Source organism: Pseudorca crassidens, chromosome 12 (genome assembly GCF_039906515.1).
Source record: "Pseudorca crassidens isolate mPseCra1 chromosome 12, mPseCra1.hap1, whole genome shotgun sequence".
In the NCBI taxonomy this organism is placed as follows: domain Eukaryota; kingdom Metazoa; phylum Chordata; class Mammalia; order Artiodactyla; family Delphinidae; genus Pseudorca; species Pseudorca crassidens.
Genome location: NC_090307.1, coordinates 16602466 through 16624015, shown reverse-complemented (window position 1 = coordinate 16624015; position 21550 = coordinate 16602466). Strand labels below are relative to the sequence as shown.

At 47.2% G+C, this 21550-nt stretch overlaps 1 protein-coding gene across 13 annotated transcripts in view; it reads left to right on the top strand.

Moving 5' to 3' along the window:
* Positions 1 to 21550, top strand: part of NEDD4L (NEDD4 like E3 ubiquitin protein ligase) — a 342926-nt gene that overhangs the window by 309810 nt on the left and 11566 nt on the right. For all 13 annotated transcript variants that reach the window (XM_067698964.1, XM_067698965.1, XM_067698967.1 and 10 more), the window contains 7 exons: positions 675 to 796; positions 3226 to 3296; positions 4933 to 5028; positions 15626 to 15699; positions 17854 to 17914; positions 19415 to 19474; positions 20954 to 21061. In XM_067698964.1, the coding sequence (XP_067555065.1) occupies positions 675 to 796; positions 3226 to 3296; positions 4933 to 5028; positions 15626 to 15699; positions 17854 to 17914; positions 19415 to 19474; positions 20954 to 21061 (592 nt within the window). The remainder of the gene's footprint in view (positions 1 to 674; positions 797 to 3225; positions 3297 to 4932; positions 5029 to 15625; positions 15700 to 17853; positions 17915 to 19414; positions 19475 to 20953; positions 21062 to 21550) is intronic.

Genomic DNA, 21550 nt, shown 5'->3' with positions numbered 1-21550 from the left:
TCTGCACCTCTTACCCACATTCCCAAAGCTGCCCCCAGAAGAATCTGGCCCCGGAGCCCATTTTGCAAACCACCGATCCTCCTGATGGTGAGATCAAAGAAGGGCGATGAGGTGTACGTCAACCTCGTGAGGTTTGCACTGTTGGGACAGCCGTATGTTGCTACCAGTGGCCTCCAGGCCTCTCAGGGCAGAATGCTGGTCAGATGGATCAGGGGTTGGACCCCTGGGAAAAATTTTAATCCCCAAACCAAAAGCTTCTTAAGGGAGTTAACCCCCTTTCTCACAGAGACAACCTGTTGCACTCACACGTAGCTGGGAATCCCTGTCCAGCCCCTTTGGTATGTGGGGCTTCTCAGCTTCCCCAAATACCTGGCTGAACCGTATGAAATTGAGATTTTTGTCGATCAACAGTAGTCAGAGATCCAGTTTCTCACGGTTTAACATGACGGCATATTCACCAGCTCCAGTAGACCTCCGTCCTTGGTCACGGAAAAGGGCTAACCAAATAAGCCCCGTTGTCTGGCTTTTATGCCTTACCTGTCAGGTACAGGGTGTTTGTAGGCGCACTGTAAAAGCTTACTGACAGGCAGCACTGGAAAATTCAAATTCTTGCATTTCTTACTTATTGCATTTATTTACCACCTTTCTTTTTCTCTCTCTCCCTCCCTAAAAAGGGACAACTACACACTTCAGATCAATCCCAATTCAGGCCTCTGTAATGAAGATCATTTGTCCTATTTCACTTTTATTGGAAGAGTTGCTGGTCTGGCAGTATTTCATGGGAAACTTTTAGATGGTAAGTTATTAAAAAGTGTTGAAGTAATAAAAATTGGACAGTGCTGTCTGTGGTCTCTTATCAGGTGTCTTATCTTTCACATCATAGGTTTTAAGCAAAAGTGCTTCACTGGTTCTCCCTCTGTAAATCAGTAGTTTCTTTAATGTTTTGTCCATAATGAAGGTGCTTTTTTTTCCTGGTGTCATCTTAATCTGAGCACTGAAGACATAGTGTCTACACACAGTTTGAAAAAGGTTTTTATTTGAAAAACTTAAGTGTGAAGCACAGAACATTCTGTATTTGTGCATTTTCTATGTTTTCCAGAATAACATTTCTTTAGCAGGAACTAGATTTGATGACAGATGGAAAGTATTGATTGAAAAGTTCATTAAAACGGTCTAATTCAGCCAGTATCCTGCCACTGTCCTGTTTGTCCCCAAATTACCATTTTTTTGAATGTGAAGAGACTGTAAATAATTTCAAAGCAGTGTTAGAACTCAGCTAAGACCTTGACCCCTGGGATCACTGCTGAAACAGATGGCACAGAATAATCTCATTATTATCTAAAGCATGTAAGTCATGCAAAGTACCAAGAATTTCAAGGTACCTTGGAAGTCAGGAGTGAAACCCCCCTCCCTGGCTGAATCAATAGGCCTATAATAGAGACTTCTTATGGATTTGGTCATTGAAAAAGTAGTGCCCTTAAGAGAACATTACAGAAATCATCAGTGAGGAGAGAGAATCAGAAATATTTTTGAAGAATTTAGGTGTGAAGTGGTTGAGAGTAGAAGACAGATCAAGATTAAGATTGACACTGCAGTTACTGGAGAGAGAGATTTCCAGGAGAATTATGGGAACTGCATTTGTGGAACCTTAGCTATGCTAGTTGATGTACCCTGTGTACTTTCTCCTTTAATAAATTTTTACTGGTCATGGCTAGCTGATGTTGATCCTCTAATTTCAACATTGTATTTTTTACGGGGGGCGGGGCTGGTGGCAGGAGTAAACCCTTTTTTTTCTGATTAGGGGGAAACTGTTCTCACTCTGTATAGGTATATACAGTGAATGTATTTTAATTTGCAGCACGGGAGTCATGCCATAGATTATTAGAACGGCCGTTATGTACCTTCTGCTGAGAAAGAAGACGTTCTTAGTTGCTACAGGGGAAATAGAGAAAGTTTAAGCTGAGATCCTGACCTCAGGGGACCGATGTTCTAGTGAGGGTACGGGAAACATGGGTCCAGAGTCCGGCAGAAGGGAGCACACGGAGGTCTCTGGGGGGGAGCGCTTTACCGGCATTAGCCTCGCCAGGAGGCTGCGGTGGGGTTGGTGCACTTAGAAGCTGGGATCGTTTCAGAAGAGCGAGGACGGGCCAGGAGTCAAGGCTGCCTGGAGTAGTGATGGGGGCATCTAGGTCCCTGCTGCAAAAGGAGATAGGAGGTAACCGTGTCCTCGGGAATTGCAAGAAGTGCCCGAATGCCCCCCAGGTGTGTGGCCAGCAGTGTCTTTGTTTCCCGGGACCATGAACGGCCCTGGAGGCAGAGCAGACACGCTGCGCATCAGATCAGCCCCTGCTCCCTTCTGTGGCTTCACCCCCCAGACAGCAGGGGCATTGAGCCGCAGCCGCAGGGCCGCACCGAAGCCAGTGGGAGCGGGAACGGGCTGCGAGGGAGGCTGGTTAGACCTGGAGGGGGCGCTGAGGATGGGAGTTGAGGGTGAAGGGGGAGGACTGAGGTTCCAGGGGCGCCTGTGTCAGGAGGCGTGTGACGCTGACTTGCCTGGGACGGGGTGAAGTGGGGTCCCTGCAGGGCAGCTGCGCAGTCGTGCTGGCATTGCCACCGCCCTCGCCTCCCTCAGGCCGTCATCACCCGGCCCGGGAAGACTGCACAGCCTTCTGAACGGCCTCCCTCGTTTCCTTCCTGTCTGTCCCTTTCAGTTGCTCTTCCCATTACTGCCCAAGCGATGACATTGAAATGCAGGTGGAATTGCCCCCTGGCGTTTCAGTGACTCCCCTTGGCCCTGGGCAGCGTGTAAGCTGTACACTCCCTGCCCAGTCCCTCCTCTGGCCTGTCTGCCCGGGATGCCCTGTGCTTCGGTCCTGGCGAGTCCCGGGTCTTGTCCCTCTGCTGGGAGTGCCCTTCTCTCCCCCCGTGCGTGCGCCCTGTTTGCACTACAGATTCCTGATTGTGCCTGAAGCTCATTTGTCACCTCCAGCAGCCTTGCTGACCTCACCCCTCTGCTGTACCATCTCTGTTAGTATAACTGCCCTCCTTCCTAAACCCCTTCCCCCAACCCTGTCCCAAACCAGGCCCTCATCTTACTGTAGAAAACCCTCGATTGTTCTGTCCCGGTCTCTCATTCAGATGAAAGCAGGTTCATCTTTTATTTCATGCTCGGATGCACAGCATCGTCAAAGATTTGAAACTAACTCAGTTTTCACCGCGTTTTAGGTTTCTTCATTCGACCGTTTTACAAGATGATGCTGGGGAAGCAGATAACTCTGAATGACATGGAGTCTGTGGTGAGTAAACAGAGGTCACTCCCGCGGGCCGCACCAGCAGCTTGTGCATTATGGGAAGGCAGCCAAGACCATGTTGTAGTCACAGCAATTTTTATGGGCGTCGCCATTCAGTATGGACAACAGGGATTGTTCAAGAGGCTAACTTATCTCCCTAAATTTTTTAATAAGCAAATCATTCTTCACATTTCCTAGAGTCGTGGTATTTAGGGTGGGTACACCCACATCTCAGTTACCTCTGCTTACTCGGAACTGGTTTGACCAAATTAAATCCAAGGGTCATTTGGAGACCTCATTGCTGCCCTTGTTTTCCATGGAAAACTGCTAATACTGCACACTTAGAGGTTCATCCGCTATCCCTCTGCTTTCCGACCTCAAAAAATGGCAGGGAGCCAGACAAAAACAGCAGATGAAGGGAAGACTGTTTATACTCATCCCAGATACGGAAGAAGGGTAAGGGACCACTACAGTGTAGGAGAGGAAGGAAAAGTTAGAAAATAATTGCTAACTTTTGATTTGGGTTTTCATGTTGCATTTAACTTATTTAATCTAGGCTGACCATTTTAGAGTTGAAAGGCTTTTCTATAAAGAACAAAAGTTGATGCTCTTTTCCTGGTATACTTTTGCTTCTGTTTTTCGTTTAATTTACCTGTACTCCCACCATTCACCTCTCACCTCTCACCATTCACCGGCCACACACAGGGCCATCAGGAAGCATCTTCGTCCATTTGGGGTGTTTGCAGCTCTGCTTTCACGTTCTGTCACTTGAGTCAGAAAGCATCTTCCTCCCCTCAGCCTCGCTGCCGTGTTGACTGTATGTGTTGTGTAGTTGGGTATATGGCCGTGCACCCCTCCCTCACAGCTCATCCTCTGGGTGTGGAAGGAGAGTAGAAGGCCAGCAGTGCACACAAGTCCACTCAGCTGGGTTTTCCCCGGGCGGGCAGCTCTGTGTATCCACGGTACCCGTGTCGAGTTTCTCTCCAGCTTTTACCTTTAGCTTAGCCTTTATGCTTTTGTTACTGTATGGTGAGGAGGCTAGGAGTATAAAAATCTCTCTTCAAGTCTAAAGTAATTTTATTCGCCATGTTGACAGTCGGTGCACACATTCTGTTTGGTCTTCGTCGAGCCCCTGGGGCTGCCCAAGAGACAGAGGAGTCCAGGCTCTCAGGGCCTGTGTTCTGACACCAGGGCAGCCTCTTCCTGTTTGCTCACAGTGACTTGCAGAGAGTGCTGGAAGCACAGGAAGGGGCATAACTTGAAACCATTGGTATTTAAGTAGAGCATTCTCTATCCTTCCTCCTTTCCTCTGATATTTTCACTCTTAAAAGATGGGGAGTATGTTCATCTCTACATGTTCAGTTCCGTAATGTTATGACGGCCATCCAGAGCAGGCTGCTTCCTCTTGACAGAGGACAGGATCCAACTACAAACCCCTGTTACTACCAAAGCAGTTTTTTAGTTTGTATTTTTTAATTAAAGTGGAAGAGAAGGTTTGGGGTAGAGCTGGAAACATATTAGTGACTCATGCATTTCTTGAGATTCTGGATGGAATTACATTTAAAGGACATAATTATTTAAAGAAATGAGTGTGTGTTTTGGGAAAAAATGCTTAATTTTAATTTTTGTGTCATTTCTGTAGGATAGTGAATACTACAACTCTTTGAAATGGATCTTAGAAAACGATCCGACTGAACTGGACCTTATGTTTTGCATTGATGAAGAAAACTTTGGGCAGGTATGTGTGGGTAACCCCACGAGCTCCCCCTGGACTTTCAAAGAGTCTTTGCTTCTTTGAGTCTTTGCTAATTATCATCTGATTGTATCAGTATCTTATTGTCATGCCAGGAAGCCAAGTCCCAATTACAACTGCCTCTCTTCCTGCAAAGTTAGAGAAATTCTAAGGCCTCTGGTGTGTGAAGTAGCACCTACTTCTCACATCTAAAGCAGATCTGAATGTGAATGTTTGTGCCTTGGTTTTTTGGGTTTTTGTTGTTGTTGTTGTTGCGGTATGCAGGCCTCTCACTGTTGTGGCCTCTCCCGGACCGGGGCACAAACCCGTGTCCCCTGCATCGGCGGGCGGACTCTCGACCACTGCGCCACCAGGGAAGCCCTGTGCCTCGGTTTTAAAATTTGGATACTTCAAAAAAATAGTGTAAATGTTTACTTAGTGATATAAATACATGACCAGGAGTAGGTGATGCCTGGGGGGGGGGGCCTTGGTTTTTTTCCCTCTGCTTTAATGGTTCCCTTGTCATGGTGAAGTTTGTCTTTGGGGGCTCAGCAGGCTCAGGGTTTTCTAACATTCCTTCTTGCTTTGCACCAATACTGTCTTTAAGGCTGGATTAACCATAAAGATCAATTTCAGAGATAAAGTTGCCTTCTTGGAATTCTCATCCTCATCCTAAAGTTCTGTAGGATGTGTTTGTCTTCAACCTGAAACCTTTGGTTCATTTGTCCCCCGGTGATAACGATGCTTTTGGGAAGGACTTCTCAGGATTATCCAACCCCTGGTACCTGTCCTTTCACAAAAGCCCAGAGAGAGTTCCCATCTACCAGACCAAGTGTACGTGGCCTTGGCGTTCATGAGATCATGGAGCCCGTTTTAAGGCTTGCTAATGGAACGTGACATTGATCGGTTCTTTATTGCTTCAGAGATGATTGCAAGTGTGCTCCGCTGTCCAGAAAGTGTGCTCACGTTGGCTGTCGTTTCACGATGCTGTGCTCAGTTTTATAGGTGAGGTAAGGAAATCAGGTCCCTGCCCTCTTGGGTTCGCAGTCTTAGAAAAAAGAAGCTGGTGCCGCTGGATATAAAGAAATTAATGACACCTGGGGTAAAAACTGTTGCGAAGGAACGTGATCACACATACCAGAATCACTTGTTACATCCGCTCAGGCCAGGAAACCGTCACTCGTGTGAGTCCCAGAAGTGGGTGGGTCTCAGGGAGTCTGTGTTTTCTTTCCTTCCTGGTTGGTTGAGTTGAGGCACCAGGAATGAGAGAGACCCTGGGATTAATGGAAATCATCACCGAGTCCATTAAGAATCTCATTTTGCCCTCCCCATCCTTTTTCGCTCCGTACTGTGTTTCATGCCCCCAAACCTTCACAGACCGATGGACACTGCTGTCCTTGTGGGAGTCCTGTCGTGGGGTGGGGGAGGGAAATCTCTTCTGCACCACGCCCAGAGCTGTCCCCTCCAGGTTAGCGGTGGCCCCCCTGCCCAGCACTGAATGTAAATGGGTTCTGGCCCTTGTCTGCTTCCTTCCTCCACTGCTCCCTCCCCTGAAGCCCCTGCAAGTCACCCCCACTTCACCCCTTCTCCCCACTCCCCACCCCGCTCCGCTCTTCTCCTTCCACCTCCCCTAAGCCCTGCTGCTCTGCTGGCCCCGCCACGCTGATGCTCCCCTGCCCACTTCTTTCCTTGTCCTGCCGTCGCTCGCTGGGCGGCCTCACTCTGCACATCTCTGTGCTGCTCACCGCCAGCCTCTTACCTGCAGCCCACACCCTTCCTCTAGCGTCCAGATTCCCCCTGCTTCGGCTGCCTCCTGAGCCGTGTCTCCTGAAAGACCCACAGGTCCCCGAACTGAAAAAGCCACTTCCTCCTCCCGACCCCCCATCTCTACTCCGGTCTAACCAGTGGCCACACCCTCCCCTCCGGCCTGAAACTGGAGTCCCCTTGGAATCGTCCCTCTCCCTCCGTGTCCAGCCGGTCGCTGCGTCCTCTAGCCCCAGCCTGCTCATCGCTCCCCTTGTCTGCACCCTCCCCTTGTTGAGGCTCTGCCGGTTCCTTGGCTGTGTCGGGTAGCAGTCTCCCTGGTCCCTACATCGCCCCTCACTCCAGTCCGTTCTCTGATGCCTCCACACATATGCTCCGGATGTAGTGGTTCTGAAGAGCAAACCTGGACCTGTAACTCTTCTGCTCGACACACATTCTTCACTGGCCAGCCTGTGCACTTCAGTGTGAATTAAAACCTTTCCTGCACGGCTTAGGACCCCTCGCTGCCCACCTTTACCTTCCCTCCCAACACCTCCGTCCTCTCACCTTCACAGCCGTGGGGGGCCTGCCTCGGCGTCCCCCAGGATGCCCCGTGCCCTGTCACTGGCTGCGTGGCGCCCTCTCCTTGCCGACCCATCCTCCCCTCCCCCGCCATAACGCTCTGTCCTCCAGCCATCCCCGGCCTGCCGCCCGCTGTGAGCCCCCTGAGGCCTCCTTGGTTTCTCCAGTGCCCGGTGTGTAGCGATGGCTGCTAAATGCTTAGTGAGCAAAGGAATGAATCATGCTGCCTAGGTTTTTTTTTTAATGTTATAAGTAATGGAAGCTCCAAGTGTGAGACAACAAAATAATTGGAATTGCAATGACTTTTTTTTAAGCTGGACATATTTAAGGGTCTTAACTGCCAATTTTCAAAGGATAACACATGGCTAACCATCCTAGAACCGTGTCTTCTTTGCATTTTTAACACATGTAGGGAGGAGTAGGGGTAAAGAACTAAGGAAGATTTAAAATTAGTCTTGGGTGTCACATGCAAAGAAAAAAAGGTCTCTTTATATTATATCCACTTGTAGAAATCCATATGACTAACTTAACACAATTCAGAAGACATTAGTGATGCCAAAGTTAGAAGCAGACTAAACCTTCCTTAGTTACAGGTAAATGTAACTGTTTCTACCTAATAAGTACAAACCAGACAAGATGTTTGCATTTTTAGGTAGACGTCTAATAAAGATTCTCATGGTCGTTATAGCTCATGTCTATGGTTCATTCAAAACAATTCTTAAACCTCCTCATTTAATGTGGGTTTTTCTGACTTTGGATTGAATCAGGTAGAGTAAATGCAGTAATCAAAACAGACTCACGAGATGAGTAAGATAATGATTAGGTGCCCTATTTGTGAAATTACTGGCTTTCCTTTTTAGAGAGTGAAACCTGATTAACGAGGAGCTAGCATATCTATTTTGCGTTCTGGGAGGAAATGTAGAGTGAATTAAGCAGCCACACATTGATCTCATCTCCCACATCCAATCCATCACCAGGCCCTGTTCATTTTGACTCCCGCCTATTCTTCAGTTCTCTCTGTTCTCCTTGTCTGTCCCCGCAACAGTACCCAAGCCTAAGCTACCATCTTCTCTCGTAGATTCCTAACTGGTTTTTTATATCCACCTTTGGCCTCCTGCAATGGCAGAGTGGTCTTTTCAGAATGTGAAATGATCACTCCATTCCTCTGCTTAAAACATGCAGAGGTCTCCCACTTTGTCACTGTCAAGATAAAGACCCAAGTCCTTAATTTGCCTCATGAAGTCCTGCGTGGCTGGGCCCCGCCTGTTCATCTCCAGGTGCACTTTGCATCAGTGCTGCCCCTTGTGCTTTCTGGGTCTGGTCCCACGAGACTTCTTGCACACAACAAGCTCCTTCTTGCCGCAGGACCTTTGCACATGCCATTCCTTCAGTGGGGAACACACTCCCATCGTCAGTTCAGACAAAGCCAGCTCTGACCCAGGACCACAGTACTTCAGAGTACCTTCCGTGTCTCCCCATGGCAGGTACCATAGGTGACTTTGCATGTATTTGTATGGTTATGTGTTTAGCATCTCTCTCTCCCATCAGAGTCAGTCTCGGTGCTCGCTGCTCTGGGTCTGCCTTTTGCTCACCATTGTGCACTCGCCACCTGGCAGTGCCTGGTACAGGGTAGACACTCAGAATAGAGGTGTTGAACCAAAAATGTGGACATCAGCAAGAGGCCCGCGCAGGCCTCCCCCTCCCCCAGCCCTCTGCAAAACTGCTGACCGTGCATTGCCATTTTCTAACCCAAGAGGAAGCCCACGCCTCCTTGTGCAAAAAGATAAAGTCATTTCTTCACTAGAGTGAAGTTACCACAGAAGTGAAATGTGCGTGCAGTCGGCCTTCCTTAGTGCTTTTAGGCTCTCTTTTTCTCATTCCATGGTTAGAAATACCAGGCCATGAAGTTCGGTGGTAGCTGTCACTTCATGTAATGAAATTGCAGCTGTTGCCATTTTTTTCCAGTCTGCTTTTTTTGTGGTTGGTGAGAATCTGCAGCTGCTGGCTTCTGGGGCCTACTAACAATGTTTCAGATGAACAAACTTCAATATTTGAACAGTCGTCATATGCCAGACAGAAAGAATCAACCATACACTCACGTACAGCCCTGCACACGCATGCCCCACCAGGAGGAGACATCCTCTTAGAGCTGCGCCAAGCAGAAGTTCTTGACGGCAGAGTCAGCAGAGCAGCCCCTGATTTGGTTGCTTTGAAGAGGCGCTAGCGGTGTGGACTTCCAAGAAGCTGGCAGTAGGGAGGGGAAGAGAATGGGCAGCAGCCTGTCGGAAAATTCTTGAGGACCTGGCCTGAGTTGGGTGAAGGCACGCATTCTCAACTGGGGAGACGACACCCCTAGGGGGCAAAAACTGGACAACTTTTTGTCTTGGAGGACAGGAAGTCTCAGCCATTACAATGGCTTGTGGGCCTCCAAGGGGGCCACAGAACATAACACGGTGCACCGTGGGTCTCTTTGGTAAGATTGCGTGGGAGGGAAGGGGCAATTGGGGGGTCTAAAAAGGCTCCTGGGGGGGTAATTAATGGGGGAAAAGGCTGAGAAGCACGGAGTTGGGGAGAGGGAATAAGGGAAGAGGCAGAAGCTGGAAGTAGGAAGGAGAGAGAGGTGAGAGGCAGAGCGAGGTCATGGCTGGAGCTGGACAGAACCAGACCAAGACCCCAGTGAGGAGGTAGTTCCTCAAAGACCAGGTGAAGGAAGTGGGGCTGGTGGCAGCTGCAGGAAGCATGAAAGCAGAAAGGTGGGCCGGCCGCTGGGAGAGGCTGGGGAGGATGAGGACAGCGCCCAGTAACACGAGCAGAAGCAGTCAGGCCTTCCTCTGCCTGGGTCCCGGATACCTGATTTGACCTAGCCAGTTTTCTCGGTGGACTCCTCAGACATTTGTCATAAAGCATCTGAGGAAGATCGGGGAGATGTGTGTGAATCTGAAGTTGTCACTTGCCACAGAAGAGGGGTCCAGTTCTGTGAGAGCTGCATCCCGGAGCTTCCTCTGATCTTTGTGGTCTTTACGAAGAAGAGAGAGGAGTTCATACTTGGGCCAGGAGACTTCAAGAAAGTGCAGTTTTTTTCTACGAACACTTATTAATCCCCTTCTGTGTGCCAGGCACTGTGTTAGTGTCTTCATGTTGGGTCCTTGAGGAAGGAGTTCAGACACAAGACGAGAACTATATTTAAAAAGTGGAATTTGGGACTTCCCTGGTAGCACAGTGGTTAAGAATCCGCCTGCCAGTACAGGGGACACAGGTTCGATCCCTGGTCCAGGAAGATCCCACATGCCGCGGAGCAGCTATGCCCGTGTGCCACAACTACTGAAGCCTCCGCACCTTAGAGCCCACGCGCCACAACTACTGAGCCTGCACTCTAGGGCCTGCATGCCACAACTACTGAGCCCACGTTCTGCAACTACTGAAGCCCGCACTCCTAGAGCCCGTGCTCTGCAACAAGAGAAGCCACCGCAATGAGAAGCCCGTGCACCGCAACAAAGAGTAGCCCCCGCTCGCCGCAACTAGAGAAAGCCTGCGCGCAGCAACGAAGACCCAATGCAGCAAAAAAAAAATTTAAAAAGTGGAATTTGAACAGCAGCCCGCAAGTGGTGTGTAAGGAGAGGGAGATGGGGGTGGAACACCAGCGGAAGCCTGACTGAGAGGCCCCTAGGGCTTGGGGAGGATTTACTCTAAGGGAGCAGCTTAGGGAGCAGGCCTGGAGGCCCCCTTCCCTGCCTGCCCAGAGAAACCATGTGACCTACACGTGAGCCCCAATCAACCACGTGACCCACGGCTGCCCCAGCCGACGATTCCTTACTCGGCACAGAGAGTATGGTCCGGTCGTGTTAGTTTTTCTTTTTTTCTTTCAAAAACAATTTTATTTATCTGATTGCAAAATATTAATCTTAGTAATAAAAATAAAGTCAGTACAATAAACACATATTAAAATCACTCATAGTTCCTACCACCTAGAGAAAAATCACGAGTAAAATTTTGATTTGTATCTTCCAGAATGATTCTCTGTAAACACACACACAAGGTTTTATCTTTTTAACAGAAATGGAATTGTACAGTGTATACAGTTTTAACTTAGTATATTGTAGGTACCTTTCCATGTCAGTAAATACCATTTTAATGGCTACACCAAATTCCGTTTCATAGACTGTACCTTCTTTAACCGTGCCCTAGTGGTCAGCATCGAGGCCATTTCAGTATTTCACTATGTAAACAGTATGATGAGTGTAATCCTGGAATATACATTGTGTACACTTGACCAATTTCTTTCTCTTGGTATAAGTCCTAAGAGAGAAATTATTATGAAAAGGCATATGCACATTAAAATCTTGACTCCTGTTGCCAAATTATCTTTTCAAAAGGTTGAACCAGTTAGACCCTCACCACCAGCATTGATAAGAACCGTTTCTCTACGCTCAGCAGTGCTGGCTGATTCTGCCAGTTTTCATCACTGGGGGCTGCTTTTGGAGGCGCCAGAAGTGTTTTTCTCCTTTCCCCTCCCCACCCTGTCTCATCTGTGGTTGACCCTCTCATTCAGTAGCTCTGGAAATTGCAGCTCCCAGAAAACATTCTGTTCTAGTACAGCTGAACTGTACTGAAAGCCTCTCAAAATCCAGAACCGGGCTTGGATTTATTAACTTGTCAGTTGGTGTGGATCTGATAGAAAAATCTCCTCATGGAAGGGAACAGCAGGACAATCTTTGAGGAATAAATGGGGGGAGAAAGAAAAACTGTCTTATTAAAAAATATTACAAAAGTGTAAATGAATACTGACTACAGACCCCCAAACAATCGACTACAAAAGTGTAAATGAATACTGCTTACAGACCTCCAAATAATTGTCAAAGAACTAAAGATGTGTTACTATAAGAGACCTCCCATCCCACTCCCTAAGCAGAACTGTTTAATATCTTCAAAAAAGTGCCATGACCTGCACAGGACAGGAGCAGGTCACCACGGGGGCAACTGGATGGAATGGAAGACAGCAGCCGGAAGGGGGCACCCGGCAGGAGGGAAGGATTTGAAGAAGAGTGAAAATACAGCAGCAATTAAAGTCCATACTGCATTTGCAAATATTTTCTCCCATTCTGAGGGTTGTCTTCTTGTCTTGTTTATGGTTTCCTTTGCTGTGCAAAAGCTTTTAAGTTTCATTAGGTCCCATTTGTTTATTTTTGTTTTTATTTCCATTTCTCTAGGAGGTGAGTCAAAAAGGATTTTGCTATGATTTATGTCATAGAGTGTTCTGCCTGTGTTTTGCTCTAAGAGTTTTATCGTGTCTGGCCCTACATTTAGGTCTTTAATCCATTTTGAGTTTATTTTTGTGTATGGTGTTAGGGAGTGTTCCAATTTCATTCTTTTACATGTAGCTGTCCAGTTTTCCCAGCACCACTTATTGAAGAGGCTGTCTTTTCTCCATTTTATATTCTCGCCTCCTTTATCAAAGATAAGGTGACCATATGTGCGTGGGTTGATCTGTGGGCTTTCTATGCTGTTCCATTGATCTATATTTCTCTTTTTGTGCCAGTACCATACTGTCTTGATTACTGTTGCTTTGTAGTATAGTCTGAAGTCAGGGAACCTGATTCCTCCAGCTCCGTTTTTCTTTCTCAAGATTGCTTTGGCTATCCGGGGTCTTTTGTGTTTCCATACAAATTGTGAAATTTTTTGTTCTAGGTCTGTGAAAAATGCCAGTGGTAGTTTGATAGGGATTCCATTGACTCTGTAGATTGCTTTGGATAGTATAGTCATTTTCACAATGTTGATTCTTCCAATCCAAGAACATGGTATATCTCTCCGTTTGTATCGTCTTTCTTTCATCAGTGTCTTATAGTTTTCTGCAAACAGGTCTTTTGTCTCCTTAGGTAGGTTTATCCCTGGGTATTTTATTCTTTTTGTTGCAGTGGTAAATGAGAGTATTTCCTTAATTTCTCTTTTGTATTTTTTGCCATGACTGTATAAGAATGCTAGAGATTTCTGTGCATTAATTTTGTATCCTGCTACTTTACCAAATTCATTGATTAGCTCTAGTAGTCTTCTGGTAGCATCTTTAGGATTCTCTATGTATAGTATCATGTCATCTGCAAACAGTAACAGTTTTATGTCTTTTCTGATTTGGATTTCTTTTATTTCTTTTTCTTCTCTGATTGCTGTGGCTGAAACTTCCAAAACTATGTTGAATAATAGTGGTGAGAGTGGACAACCTTGTCTTGCTCCTGATCTTAGAGGAAATGGTTTCAGTTTTTCACCATTGAGAACGATGTTGCCAGTGGGTTTGTCATATATGGCCTTTATTATGTTGAGGTAGGTTCCCTCCATGCCTACTTCCTGGCATATACCCTGAAAAAACCATAATTCAAAAAGAGCCATGTACCACAATGTTCATTGCAGCACTATTTACAATAGCCAGGACAAAGAAGCAACCTAAATATCCATCGACAGATGAATGGATAAAGAAGATGTGGCACATATATACAATGGAATATTACTCAGCCATAAATGGAAATGAAATTGAGTTATTTGTAGTGAGGTGGATGGACCTAGTGTCTGTCATACAGAGTGAAGTACATCAGGAAGAGAAAAACAAACATCATATGCTAACACATATATATGGCATCTAAAAAAAAAATTGGTTCTGAAGAACCTTAGGGCAGGACAGGAATAAAGACGCAGACATAGAGAATGGACTTGAGGATATGGAGAGGGGGAAGGGTAAGCTGGGACGAAGTGAGAGAGTAGCATTGACATATTACATTACCAAATGTAAAACCAATAGCTAGTGGGAAGCAGCCGCATAGCACAGGGAGATCAGCTTGGTGTTTTATGACCATCTAGAGGGGTGGGATAGGGAGGGTGGGGGGGAGATGCAAGAGGGAGGGGATATGCAGATATATGTATACATACAGCTGATACACTTTGTTGTACAGCAGAAACTAACACAACATTGTAAAGCAACTATACTCCAATGAAGATGTTAAAAAATGAAAAAACAAAGTCCGTACTGCAGACAGTAGAAACGTTGAATTGATGTTGTGGAAAGTGGAGCTCAGTCACGTGGGAGGGAAACGAGATCCCTTCCCGAATAACAGAAAAAAGGACAGAGAAGAAAATATGAAGGGCCGAGACAGAGGATCAGTGGGCTTTGATTGAAAAGGCTGTCTCCATGTGAAAAGGAACAATAATCAAGTGCATCATCAGAGAAAACGTTTGGAGAGGAACAGGATCTGATGTTGAGGCCAGAGAGGCCGTCTGTCCCGCGCGTGTGTGGCAGGGCTGGGGAGGGGTCCCTGGAAAGGGGCCTCTGCCAAAGCAGGAGATCTGCTGCAGGTTTGAATCTGTGTCCCTCGTGGTGGATGCCGCCTGGAGAACCGTCTCCCTCAGGCTTGGCCTGGCTTCCTCTCAGGTGTAGCTGGGTGGATGTGGGAGAAAAGACCACAAGGAATCCCACCAGAACACACATGTGGTTACCTCTGAATAGGGGAGCTGTGAGTGGTATTTTTTTCCTTTTTATTTCCCTGGAATTTCCATGAGAGTAAACATTTTATTTGTTAGGTCAGTAAGCCTCTTCCTTCCCTTCCCTTCCCTTCTGCTACTTATTGCTCTATACCCTTTGATGTTAAGCCAGGGCTGGCTCAGAGCAGAGGAGAAGGCTGTGCCTTGAGTTCAGCTGCTTTGCTCTTTTCACTCCTGGCTCATGCTGGGGGAGGGGCTTTCGGGGCTGACAAGCCAGGAGGTGGCGTCTGGATGCACATCAAAGCCTGGGCTTCCCAGGGGTGGCAGGTGAGTCATCCCTCAGCCTGACTTTCTCAACATCTTTCTTTTTTTAAGTCCCTGTGTTTTGCTCCTTTGAAAGAAATTCCACATATCTTTTTTTTATGGCTATAAAATCTAATTTTCAGCAACAAATCTGGATCTCTGCAGTCTTGATGGTTGTATCCTGTCTTTTCCGTTAAAGATAATTAAATTTCTTGATAAGTCAATAGCAGATGGAAAAATTGTTGTTCTCTGTTGTTGCTAATGTATGAAGAATAATTAAAACTCATCAATAACCATAAAATAATTTGCCTTCAATGATAACATCTTTACGTGTGTAGCATCTTAACAATTTAAAAGCCTCATTAGACATTCTCTTGGACACAGAGCCCATTTGCTGGGAAAGAGTTCTGAATAAATTTTACCTATCTTCCTTTTACAGTAAGACGTTATTACTCAGTGATAATATGCAAAGTAACTTCATGATGGTGATGTTGTTTTATCTTTGTAATTACAGACATATCAAGTGGATCTGAAGCCCAATGGGTCAGAAATAATGGTAACAAATGAAAACAAAAGGGAATACATTGAGTACGTACACACTTACTTACAGCCTTTTCTTTCATTAAATTGAACAGCATGTTCGGTTGCCGTCCTTTGCCAGAACAGTTCGTGCAGATTGTGGACACGCTTTTAACAGTATGAGTTCCTTTCTGGCTTGGCCTAATAGGAAGCTGAATTATGGGATGCAGAGTTTGGCTTGTGTCATGACTTCGTGTTGCTGCCATACAGAGGAGCAGTGGGAGGAGAGAAAGGGGCCACTGTTGAGTAACTTGGCAAATACTCTGGGAGCCTGTGGGCATCTCGTCTAAAATGGAGAATTACAACAATGGAGCAGTGTCAACAGCCGGTTGGGGTAAAATTGGGAACAACCGAAGAGAACATATTCCATCTCTCTCCTGACCTCTTTTCCATAATGAAAATGTAGGAGAAGAGTTAAAATGGATATGGAGAATTCAGCACATGCAAACATGAAGAATTGTTCCTGCTGTTTGTAATTTTCTTAATCTCAGCGTCCTTTGGTGGGACAAAATGTTGAGTCCTTTGGAAATCTAGCTGTTGGGTAACCCTAGGAGTCTGTACTGGGCAGAAGGTACAGTTGGGCAGCTTACATTTTCTTCTTTGGTATATACGTATGCTTTGAGCTCACCGTTCTGGTATCTTCCAAGGATTGCCAGGTTGCCCTTGCTAGCCCTCGAACAGGGATGAGGTCAGCGTTAACGGTGGTCGGCTCCCGGATCCTAGTTTCTGCTCATCTAGTGGGTTACAGCCATGGCCTGGGCTCCATGTTTGCATTCAGAACTCCATTTCAGCAAGCCGGGTTCCGTCCTCTCTCATCACAGTTGATCACAGGACTTGAATTCAGAGAACTGGCTGAGGATCTTAGCATCCTTCCTTAGCATCTGCCAAAACAAAACAAAACAAAACAAAAAACCTACTCTCCCTTCTAATCAGGAAGAATTGGAGCGTGCTGGCGTCTCTACTTAGAGACCCTGACAAAGCATGGACTTCTCCTCTTGCAAGTTGAGAGCTTGCTACACTTAATCAGAAACTAGAAGTGAGATACTACATTTCTTGCCTGTTCACCTTAATTGGCACTTGTGCTGAGCTTGGACAGTCTCAGCAAGCAGACGACGTCCTGACAGGCACCGTTGTCTTCATTCAGAAAGTGTAGACTTCGAATAGATTTTTAGCAACACCCCCGGGTGACTAGGTTTGAGAGACTGAGTATTTGCACCTTGTGATACATGTTGTGCGTCATTCTTTGCAGTTAATTCTTTTAGGTTTCAAATTGCGGGGCGCCTCCACTAGCTTCACTGCAAAAAGGAGGATAGAAATCCCCGGCTGCTCCCTGCCACCCGTATCCTCTGGTGCAAGTAGGCTATCGGGCTGGTGCTTGCAGCACAGCCGGTCAAACCTGATATTCTGAGCAGTGAGTGGGCAGCAGGCTGGTCCTCGAGGGCCGTTGCCATGGTGCCACCTCGTCTGTGAGAGCCCTTCATGACAGGGTCCTTGTGCTATTTCATGACAGAATGCCTTAGGGGGAATCCAAAGTGGATTCGCCTGGCAGTAAGTTCTGCTGTACACTATTGTCACAGGGAATGTGGTTTCAGTGGCTGTCTGTGACTCCAAGAGGTTTTACCATTAATCCTCCAAGTGTTGGTATAAAAGTATTCGTGGTAAAGTACTGATAAATTATATGTCATCCTTGAAAATCAGTACGTTGAATACTAGAATGAATTATCATATGATAAACTACGTTGTAGTGGGTATTCCCCTTAAAATATGTCCATGTCTGTACATAAATGTGGGTGTGTACATACGTGTGTGTGTGCACGCATTATGCCCATATCCATATGTGTTCAAACCCCATTTTCCCTTTTTCTCCAAACAGTCACGTTTATAAAGCAGCTTTGATAAACGAAGCCTCGATCTGGGGGGAGAAAAGAAATCAGTCTTTCTTCTGAAACCCTCAGTGAGATTTTAGGTTCCACATGTGCTCATTATTCTGGAAAGAATCCATGAATGAGCAGCGCGTGCCACAGCATATGCCCTCCCTCTCCTTGGCCGCCGTCGGGCTTTTCTCCCCGCCCCGCTTAACGAGAAGCAGTCGCAGCTGGGGGGAAAGAACTGCCCACGAGTGATGAGCAACGTGGTTAAGGGCTGTCCATTTTCCTCCCACAGCCTAGTCATCCAGTGGAGATTTGTGAACAGGGTCCAAAAGCAAATGAACGCCTTCTTGGAGGTAAGTCGTGTTCTCCGGGAGTCTTGCCTGTGCCTTTAGGTTGAAAGAGGACGGTTCTCCTCCTTGGGGGGCAGGGAGGGTATTAGACGCGATCACACACCCAGAGACAGGCATGGGTGTGGGACCCAGGGCAGGAACGTCAGGCCTGCGCTGCTCACAGCATCTCCAGTCTCCAGGGCAGGAGCGTTGAGCCACTGCACTGCCACCTTTTCGTCTGTTTCTTTTTTTGGTCAGTGTTCTCTGGCTTTGCTGCTCTTATTTTTTAATTTGCCTTAACTGTTTTTAAAGAGAAATCTTTACAGACTTGACCCAGAAGGGCAGGTTCCCCCACAGAGGCTAGAACCATCATCCTGCAGCTTTTGGTGGTACCCAGGGAAGGCTGGGAGCATCTCTGCCTTTTGCTGCAGTGCCGGGTTCTAAGAAATGCGAGGACTCGGGACAGTTTCCAGTCACGCCATCCCTCCGTGATAATGCCTTCCGCCTCATTGGTCGCACTTTTTTTCTTTTTTTTTTAAATCCCCTGCCCTTTCCTCGTGGCTGTCTGAATAATTCCTCACCTTATTAAAGTGTGAAGTGGTTACTTCTCAGACCCAAGTATTTAATGTCAGTGATACTCCCAGGTCCCTGAGGAGGGAGGCCCCTCGCAGAGAATAGGGGCTTCCTCATTTTAAAAACCAGCTCCCTTGGACCCAAAGCGCAATTCCTTTTTAAATCCTGATAATGGGTATTAGTCACTTAAAGCGAACAAGTCCCAGCTGCACATTACAAGAACCGATCGATGCAGGGTTCTCGCTGGGTGATGCTCTCTTCAGTTCATCCCAGTTCAGTTACCTGCTCATGGTGAATGTAGCGCCAGCCCAGGCAGAACACTCAGAAAAATTCCAGGACTTAGGGTGAAACGTGTGAGTTAGAGGCGCCGGAGAACAGCAGGGTTCATACTGTATTTACACGAGAAACCTACCCGGCCCTGTCCCAGGTGATCACACTTTCAGAAACTGGCCACACGCGAGGCCCAGTGACACGGAGCGTCCGTCCTAGGTCACTGCACTAGTCAGTGGTGCCTAGCCTGGGGACCGGGGCAGGCTGTCTGTGCTCCCTGGCTCCTTTCCACCCATCACACCGCCTCCTCTCGTATTTCATCTTTGCCTTATTTTTAAATGGTCCACTTGCGCGTCTGTGGCCTGTGCCTTTGAGAACACCCTGACTCACAGCAATGTGTCATAAGTGGCTTTTGGAATCCGCCTGCCTGCAGCAACCCATATTTTTATAACATTTCAAAAATTACTCAAGTACCTGGATCTTCTGGAGTCTACTGCTTTTTAAACTTTTATTTTGTGACTCTGCTGTTTTTATCTGAACTAAAATTACTGAATACTGTCATATAAATCATCAGTGAACAGTGTATTTTTCCTGGCTAACCAAAATAAGCTTGTTTATCCTGTAAAATTTGTCTCTTTCGAGGAAAAAGGTGTCGAGAGTGCTTTTCTTTTTTTCTTTCAGGGATTCACGGAACTGCTTCCTATTGATTTGATTAAAATTTTTGATGAAAATGAACTGGAGGTTTGTACTGTAAACATTTTGTGTAAAGGAGATTTTTTTTTTTTTTAAGTATCTCATTACTTCCCAACTTGGTATTTTAGTATTCTCTGATCCCTAATGTCCTAGCGAGTAAGCTTAGGTGAATTCTACTGCGGGTCTCTTAGGGGCTTGCGTGTTTGCCAATCAGGGACCAGGGGATAGCAGAAATGGTCACCTGTAGCTTCCTTGCCCGGGAGAGGGCAGATCAGGGACGCAGCAGACAGGGGGAGGCCCGCTGAGCTGGGTTCACGGCCTGGAGCTGGGGTGGCAGCACCCTGCTCCCAGGGTGGGGCTGGCTGAGGACCCCGGTCCTCCACGCACCCACCGTGGCAGCCGAATGGGGACTCGGCCAGGGGGTGGGTGTGAGCGCCCCCGAGGGGCTGTAGAGCAGGGGGCTCCGTGAGATCGAAGTGGTCTGTGCTGCGGAGTGAAAGCCCGGCAGAGGCAAGAAGGTAGTGGCAGGAGGTGGTTTCATGGTAGCTTGTGCCAGCTTCTTTGTGTCGGTGTAGATGAGAACTTGGAACCTGAAAAGCAAAGGAGTCTCCCCGCCTTACGTTGAGAGAAACAGGAGGAGGACGGCTTTGTCTGCTGAGAGGCTGTTGACTTCGGCCATTTGTCCAGTGACGTGTCTCCCGTAGACTGGCTTTTGTTCCTTTACCTTAAAATGGAAACGTCCAGATAGATGACGTCGCAGACATCACGTAGAGGAAGCCCTTTGTTTGGCAGGTGGGGCGACTGAGGCAGGGAGAGGTTAATGACCTCACAGGGTCTCGTCACAGTCAGGCCCATGAACCCGGTTTTCAGGCCTCTGGATTCGTTCTCTTTCCACTGTGCGCTGGCGCCTCTGCAGGAGTATCATTCCTTCGTTAGGAGGGTTAGGTGATAAGAAAAGTGGACCCAAGACTGGTGAGTCAGAGCTGCAATTATAGCGCTAGGACAGGTCTGCAGCCATGGGCCACCAGGCAGGTGAGGTGATTGCCCTCACCTGGTGGATCAGTCCGGGAAGATGAGTTCTTGCTGTCATAAAGCACTAATTCTACTGTGGGTGGGGAGGTTATTTTCAACTGTTGAGACAGATAACCTCTCAGAAGAGGAAACAGCCAGAGTCATGAAAGAGCAGGTGTAAATGGAGCATAAGAAAATCTATGAGCACCGAGCTGCGACTTGAGGGGCGGGGAAGGTGATCGATTGGGACTTCTAATTTCCAGCATGAAACGTGGCGGCCTGTACAAGCTTTAGAGTCGGGTCCCCCTCGTTACCTCTCAGTCTCTGATCTGCAGAGGCAGGTAGGATGTGGAACACGTATTCCCCGTCATTTGTTTTTATGGTTCGCTGGCTTATCTTGCTTTGCACGTGACATGATGCCGGCACTGCGAAAAGGCCTTTTCTCCGGTGTATTTCTTCGGCTTTCACGGTGTGCCCTGTTTACCTCTGGGTAAATCTGGTCCATCTCCCTCCCAGTTGCTGATGTGCGGCCTTGGCGACGTGGATGTGAACGACTGGCGACAACATTCTATTTACAAGAACGGCTACTGCCCGAACCACCCTGTGATTCAGTGGTTCTGGAAGGTAAGGCCAGAGTCCGGGGTCCTGTGCTGCCTTCCCGTGGTCTTGCTGCTGCATTTGGGGCTGTGTTGGTACCTGGTCTCCTGGGGGAGAGAAGAGGCCCACCGAGCCAGAAGCAGCCCTCACCGCTGCTTTTCTGTAACTGTGGTGGATGGCTGTCTTGAATAGGCTACACTGTCTTCCTCGACCACCTATTAAAGTGCTTTTGTTTGAGGAAACCACTGAGTAGGACGATCCTGAAAGACAGATAATTGGATTCAAGAATTAGAACTAGTCCTCCAGAGTGGGAATAGGAATGGGAGGCTTCTCAGGGCAAAAGCATGCTTTGGGGCTGACTTTTCCAAGATGCCATGTTGGTTTCAAAAACCATTTTCCCAACTTTTTTTGTTAATTCCAACAAACATTTTGATCTTTACATCTTCCAATCAAAGATGCAAATGAAATCTGATTTACTCTCTAAAGACCAGTGTTTACATCCTTTTCATTGCAGAA